The sequence below is a fragment of the Mchenga conophoros genome, linkage group LG22 (assembly GCF_057382185.1).
Source record: "Mchenga conophoros isolate Kocher_MC1m ecotype Shallow Benthic linkage group LG22, M_conophoros_male_GT1.1, whole genome shotgun sequence".
Taxonomy (NCBI): Eukaryota; Metazoa; Chordata; class Actinopteri; order Cichliformes; family Cichlidae; genus Mchenga; species Mchenga conophoros.
This window is the reverse complement of record NC_140546.1, coordinates 19437943-19444712: the sequence shown is the minus strand read 5'-3', so window position 1 is coordinate 19444712 and position 6770 is coordinate 19437943. Positions and strand designations below refer to the sequence as shown.

General features: G+C 39.5%; 1 protein-coding gene and 1 pseudogene across 2 annotated transcripts in view; one reads left to right on the top strand and one right to left on the bottom strand.

Moving 5' to 3' along the window:
* Positions 1–24: 24 nt before the first annotated feature.
* vps28 (VPS28 subunit of ESCRT-I) lies at positions 25–5456 on the top strand. Its single transcript, XM_085261481.1, has 10 exons — positions 25–132; positions 2010–2070; positions 2185–2213; positions 2403–2440; positions 2533–2622; positions 2714–2819; positions 2909–3010; positions 3337–3390; positions 3482–3573; positions 4511–5456. The coding sequence occupies exons 2-10, from the start codon at positions 2034–2036 to the stop codon at positions 4629–4631; spliced, it is 669 nt and encodes a 222-aa protein (XP_085117607.1). The 5' UTR covers positions 25–132; positions 2010–2033; the 3' UTR covers positions 4632–5456.
* Positions 5457–5643: 187 nt separating this feature from the next.
* LOC146549321 (tektin-B1-like) overlaps positions 5644–6770 on the bottom strand; it is a 1428-nt pseudogene continuing 301 nt past the window's right edge. Inside the window, exons 2-6 of the transcript XR_014890352.1 lie at positions 6549–6770; positions 6367–6474; positions 6139–6282; positions 5955–6034; positions 5644–5857 (exon numbers count right to left, since the gene is read on the bottom strand). The exon at positions 6549–6770 is cut by the window's right edge and continues 6 nt beyond it. The product of XR_014890352.1 is annotated as a tektin-B1-like (transcript). The remainder of the gene's footprint in view (positions 5858–5954; positions 6035–6138; positions 6283–6366; positions 6475–6548) is intronic.

The window sequence follows — 6770 nt, the reverse complement described above, 5'->3', positions numbered from 1 at the left end:
TAATAAAATTTACCGTAACAATATTCTTCATTTCTAGTTGGGCGCGTTGGACACCTAATATTTTGACGTCTGCCGGTCCGTGCGTAGATGTGGGTGTGTTTACGTTGACGTCATCGCGGTTTTTCCGACAGGGTGAGTGAATTGTTTTTAATTTGGTTTATTGAACTCTGTTATTGAAATAGAGTGAGCATAGCACCGATTTAATGGCTGCTCTCATAATAATGATCAGTTATATAAATCTTGGTGTTTAAAATCAGCTGCCTGCGCGTCACAGTGATTAGAAATCATAGGAAGTGCTGACAAGCTAGCTTCCGCAGCTAACTAGTTAGTTCGGCTAAACAAGAAATTTCATCAGTAGATATATTTAGTGATTCGTAAGTTTTATTCTGCTGAGTGACTCTGTGTAACGTAAAAATGTTTATAAACTCTCTGTGCCGGGTTGTGAAGCTAAGTTAAGCAAGTCTGTAATTATAATCCGACGGGTTGTTTTTTTTCATGTTTTTTTTTTTTCTGAACAGCGAAACACTGTTTGTGTGGAGCAACATTTCCATAGTGTTTGTCAATAGGTCACACTTGAAAGTGGACATTAAAGAAACTACATTTAAGAGTTTAAGAGTGCTCGGCAGAAAGCAGACCGAGTACAAAGAGACAGAGAACAAATATAATTTAAAAACATTTACATTTGACCCCTACAGTGTGACCTTATATGCCCCCTTAAACTGAGGGTCACTGGAAGTTAGTACAAAATTAGTGTGAATGACTTAATAGTCGAAACATCAAATGTTCTGACTATGAACGGGTTTTAATTTAATTAAGCAAGCATTGGCTCAACAGCTTTGTAAAATGCTTTTTATTTGGATTTCTTTAAGTTAGTCATCATCGTGCGACTGTTGTTCCAGTGCCAGTCTTCATTATTAAAACTTGACTTTGGTGGTTACCACTGTTGCCTCACAGTCCTTGGTTCAAATCAACTGGCTGAGGTCTTTCTGTGTACTTGTGTCAGTTCTCTCTGAATGCGCTAGCTTCCTGTCAGAGTTAACTGGCACGTATAATTAGCTGTAGGTCTGAATGGTTGTCTGTCTCTTTGTCCTGCAAAAGTCTGGTGACCTGTCCAAGGTGTAGCACATCTCACGCCCTAGGTAGGAGAGGCTCCAGAAAAAGGGGTGCATGGATGAGTTTTCCTTACAAAGATGTTTAGGCATGTGGTGGCATTGCATTTGAAACCCAATGTATGGGTTTATAGCTCAGTGGGATGACCAGGCCACCATAACCCCATATGGCCAGAGAGCAGTAGGCCCGGGTTTGAGTCTGACCCGCGGCCCTTTGCTGTCTTCCCCTCTCTCTCCCTGCTTTCTTGTCTCTCTACACACTCTCTATCGAATAAAAGCTTACATGAAGGTTGATATTTTTACTTAAAAGTATTAGTTTATCTTATGTTACTGGTGTAATTATTAAAAAGAAAAAGAAACAGTAATCATTAAAAAACATCTTACACCATCTGTGGCTCACATTAAATATTTAAACTCCAGAAGGGGGAGGTTTTAGTCCTTCTATAAATCTTCGGATTGTTCCTGTTGTTACACTACTTTTATTATCACAAAGTGCATCTCTCATATATATATATATATATATATATATATATATATATATATATATATATATATATATATATATATATATGAATGAAAGCATGTTCGCATTAAACAAAAATGCCATACCTAAGTGAGAATTGCTGACTATTATCTCACAATTTTAAGATAATAACCTGAAATTTTCATTTAGTTCTGCCCATTTGTTTTTTCTTTGGGAACATGTTTCCATACATACCAATGAAATTAAAAATGGCAATTAAAAATGTTAAAATTAGGAAAAACAAAACTGAAAATATGACCGCAGCATAAATTGTCTGAAGCTTTTGTTCATAAATGGAGACATTTATGAAATGTTAAAGCTGCCTGAATATATTTGGTCGCAATTATGGAAAACTATGTGAAATAAATATTTTTCAGATCACATTTTGAGACATCAGCATCATGTTCCATGGGATATCAGTCACTGGAGGAGGAGGAGGTAAGACATTCAGCTAAATCAGTGTATAAAAATGAATTGTTGAATTAATATAAGAGTCATCTTTTCAACAGAAAACAGCAGTAATACTTCATGACACTGTTTTCCTTTCCACAGCTCCGGCAAATAAACCTGAGCTATATGAGGTAAATCCAACAACATAATTCTGATTAGTATACAAAAAAAAAGAGGACTTTATTTGTTCTTTTTTTTAAAATAACATTTATTGCCCATGTGTAAATCATCCGTAAATCTAAACTAAAGCTGGGAATGTTATCAAGAATATGTGATATCCTTGCTGTTAAGGATAACAATCATGAATGCTGTCGTTTCAGGAGGTGAAATTATACAAAAATGCAAGAGAACGAGAAAAGTAAGTGCTTGATATGTCACCAGTGACCATTATCACTTTATAAAATGCAGATTTACTGTGTTACACATGTTATAACGATCCTGTTTCTGTAGGTATGACAATATGGCGGAGTTGTTTGCTGTCGTCAAAACACTACAGGCCCTGGAGAAGGCTTACATTAAAGACTGCGTGACGCCTAACGAGTGAGTAACAGTTGAGATCATATTTAAAATATGGCACCTGTAACTTTAGCTGTGTGTTTTTTAATTAATGCGGAGTTTTTGTTGGTTTCAGGTACACCGCCTCCTGTTCCAGACTCTTGGTTCAGTATAAGGCTGCTTTCAAACAGGTGCAGGGCTCTGACGTGGGCTCCATCGATGACTTCTGCAGGAAGTACAGAGTGAGTGCTCGTCTGCAGTGCAGAGTGTCTGTCATATTTTTCAAGATTTTATTTTTGTAATTTCTTGTTGTTGTCATATGTTTTCCTAGCTCGACTGTCCACTTGCAATGGAACGGATTAAAGAGGATCGGCCAATCACCATCAAGGATGACAAGGGCAACCTGAACCGCTGCATCGCAGATATAGTTTCAGTATGTCCCCACGACTATATTAAATATGTTAAAGAGAGAAGTATTTAGGCTGCTGGAAAGAACATTTTTTAGGATTTATTGAGCTCAGTTTTAGCTGAGTGGCCAATGTGGTTTCACTCAGTTTGGCTCAACATTTGGTAATTCCATAAAAATGAAAGTGGATATCACAAGCTTAAGTTTTACCAACTGCAGGCTCAGCTCATAAAACAGACAAACTAATAAAGTCAGTGCGCTCGTTCCTAGAACTGTTTGTCCTGAAACATATTTCTCACTGCCGACTCTTAAAACTAGGAAAATATTTTGTCTCATCCTTCTCGAACATTTAGCTCTTCATCACTGTGATGGACAAGCTGAGACTGGAGATCAGGGCCATGGATGAGGTAAATTTATAAATGTAAATAATATGTTATTAGTAAACAATGACTGGAATTCCAAGATACTGATTGATTGTTTGTTTTTTAATTTGTTCAGATCCAACCAGACCTTAGGGAGCTGATGGAGACTATGAACAGAATGAGTAATATGCCTCCAGACTCAGAGGCCAAGGACAAAGTCAGTCTCTGGTTAGTAACACTAGGCCGCAACGTTTGTGCTCTTTATGTCGTTGATCTCTATGTGCAGCACACCTTGAGGCAAAACATGACCAGTCAGGAAACCTGCAGCCACACCACACAGCACCTATCTAGTTCCAGAATACCTGATACAAGGCAGGGTGAATCTATACTGTCATGTTGTTTATGTCAAACTCTGACCCTACCATCTAAATGTTGGAGCAGAAATCAAGCACCATTTTTCCAATCTTCCATTGTCCAATTTTGATCCGCATGTGTGAATTTTAGCCTCAATTTCCTGTTCTTAGCTGACAGGAGTGACACCTGGTGTGGTCTTCTGCTGCTGTAGCTCATGTGTTTCCCTGCAAATGAAATTCCCACCAGTCGTGCCATGGTCACAGTCATTTAAATTTCTTCTCTGTGCTGTTGCTCAGTTCTCTTCAGTTCAGCAAATTGTTTTGACTGTGTACAGACCTAAATTCATGAAGTTGCTGCCATGTGATTTTCTGATTTGATTTTAATAGTTAACAACTAGTTGAACAGATATAATTAAAGTGGCAGGTCAGTAAGTGTGATCCAAAACTATCATTCATGGCTCCGACACACAAGTACTGCGTGGCTACTCTGTAGTTACTAGGATACTATAAGTTAAAAGGGAGCTGTGCAGTTCAGTAATGAAGGAAAAGAGAGGGGTTGAAGAAAAGTGTGAAATCGTAGGACTTCTTGCTAAATTGTGAAAATCTAACTTAATCCCCCTCCTCCTATTGGCTATTGGGGTAAATATTTACGGGTTTCCTATGTGTCCGTATTCATGCAAGGTAAAACTTTGTTTTGCATCTGGTGCGACCGTACCATTATCCATGCAACTAGCTGAGCAGTGGTTATAAAGTACCTGATCTTTGATGTGTTTATGATCATATAGTTCTCTTAACTGACATTTTTCCAATAGGCTGACCACCCTGAGCAGCATGTCGGCCTCGGATGAATTGGATGATAATCAAGTTCGCCAGATGCTCTTCGACCTGGAGTCAGCCTACAACGCCTTCAACCGCTTCCTCCACTCCTCTTAAAGCGCCTCTCTGTCACGGATAAATCTGGAATCCTGACTCTAAAGCCTGTTAATTTAAAAGAAGAAGAATGCTGCTTTCTGTGGATTTACGTCCCCTCCTCCTTCTGTTCTTCTAGCTGTACAATTGGTCTCTGTGTTCTTTAATCGGGATGTGTACAGGTCACTCTGCTGTCATCTCAGCCTCGTCAGCTCGGCTCGCTTTGTTCTGTGAACTGTTATCCCCCCCCCCCCCCCCCCTTTTTTCTATCCAGATTTGTGTGATAAATGCATTAACAGTGGCTGAACTTCATACTGTAACATCGAGAAGCCTATTTTATACCCAGGGTTTGCAGCAAACCAATAAACAAACATGATACAGGAAAGATCTGCATAACAGCAGATTTCTTTTCTTTTCACTTTTCATACCCTAATTGTATTTCTGACTTAAACATAATTTACTACATTTGTTTTCTACTAACAGGTTTTTGCTGTAGTATCATATATAATTGTAATTACATAATTATTTGGGCTTTAAGATGATTAGTTTGCAGTTCAAAGGAATCATATTGAAACTAAGGTGAAAGAAAATAGTTCTGATTTTGATTTTTCTGTCGCTGTCTCTTCTCATGTCTTATCCATTATTTTCTTTTAAGTAAAGGGTTCATCAAGTGGGCAAAAAAGGGAGCTCACTGCCTCCCTTTTGTTGTTTACCAAATATGTTTCAGCTCCCAAACACCATTAGGGAGAACATATTTATTGCAATGTATCGTTGTAAATAATAGGTTTGATTTTTAAATAAAAGCATGTAACATCTTTTTAGGAATAAATTTTAAAAGGAAAGAAAAAATCTACGTCTATCTTCTTTTGTGCTGTGTCCGTGTCAGATATGTGATTTATTAATCATTTTTAAATCTTTTGAAAAACAGAATATCTTCCAAAGCATTTCAGTCTTGAAAACAAAAAGGAAGCGCAGACTGATTCCAAACAAGTCGAGGGGAGTTTGCTCATACGTGTTTTAATGAATAAAAGACTGCAGATGCGCCCTACTGAAAGCATTCACGACAGCTGGAGCTGCTCGTGGTCTTGTGAAGTTTGGCCTTGTTGGCGAGGACCACGACGGTGTCATGGGCAGGCTGGAAAGTCTGAAGTAGGCTCTGACACTTCTGCTCCACCCCTAGGATGTGAGCGTTTTTGGACAGTTTCTCCTCGACAATCATCAGGTGCTTGTGTTGGAGCTCCAGGTTCTGACTGTAAAGGATGGCAACAGAAATGAGCAAGCACGGGGTATTATGGAAGAAAATGGTGTCATGATCAGTGTGAGGCTTTTGGGAATGGGCTGACTCACTGAGAGAACTTCAGCGCCGAGCGAAGTCCAGCTCCTATTTTTACCAGGTCGTAATTCTCCAGCGTGAGGCTGATGTGTGGCTGAAGGAGGAGCAGCAGAGAGAGAAAAAAAAGGGTTAAAGTTAAAATGTTTCAAAGGACAGTGGAGACTTTCTGACAACAGTCATGTTTGATATGGCACTCACCAAGTCCCGGCAGAGCTCGTATCCAGGTCTCTGGTTGAGGATGTCCAGGCGGTGGGAAGCATGATCCAGTTTGGTGTCACAGCTCCTGATCTCACACTTCAGTTTCTGTATTTCTTTGGTCTGATCAGAAATGTCATCACTGATCTGAAGGTTAAAGGAAGTCACAGAATGATGAGCAGCAAAGAAAAAAAATGGTGATTCGTGGTGATTAAACTCCAGTGCACTGACCTGCTTTCTTTTCAAGAGCAGCATTTCCTGGTTTCTGGTCAGTTCGTAGATTTTCTTCCTCAGAGCGTCGTCTGTCCTGCGACGCTGACGCTTGTGGGCATTTTTTATCTATAAAATTTAAATTGTCATCATAGAAGAAATGGCAAACACGCGATCGGCCTTGGATCTGAGGGTTTTCTTACATTGGCCAGAGAGAACCTCAGGTTTCCCCTGAAGGAAGAAGAGTCCTTCATCAGGATGTTGGCCGCCGTCTTCAGGTCTTTGCAGTGAGACAGCCATGTGTCATAGCCCACATGGTGAGGCTTGTACTGATGTTGAGCTCAAGGGTCATGCATTTCATGGTAAACTTGGTGGCTTCACCTTTGTCGTGTAAATCTGCTCCCAGCTCACTGTGGATCTTCTTC

What these genes read in the sequence shown, in the direction of transcription:
- vps28 (XM_085261481.1), top strand. Translation starts at nt 2,034, where the DNA reads ATGTTCCATGGGATATCAGTCACTGGAGGAGGAGGAG. An exon ending in ACTTCTGCAGGAAGTACAGA is followed by an intron (nt 2,820 to 2,908) that starts GTGAGTGCTCGT and finishes ATGTTTTCCTAG; the next exon opens with CTCGACTGTCCACTTGCAAT. An exon ending in GCATCGCAGATATAGTTTCA is followed by an intron (nt 3,011 to 3,336) that starts GTATGTCCCCAC and finishes TCGAACATTTAG; the next exon opens with CTCTTCATCACTGTGATGGA.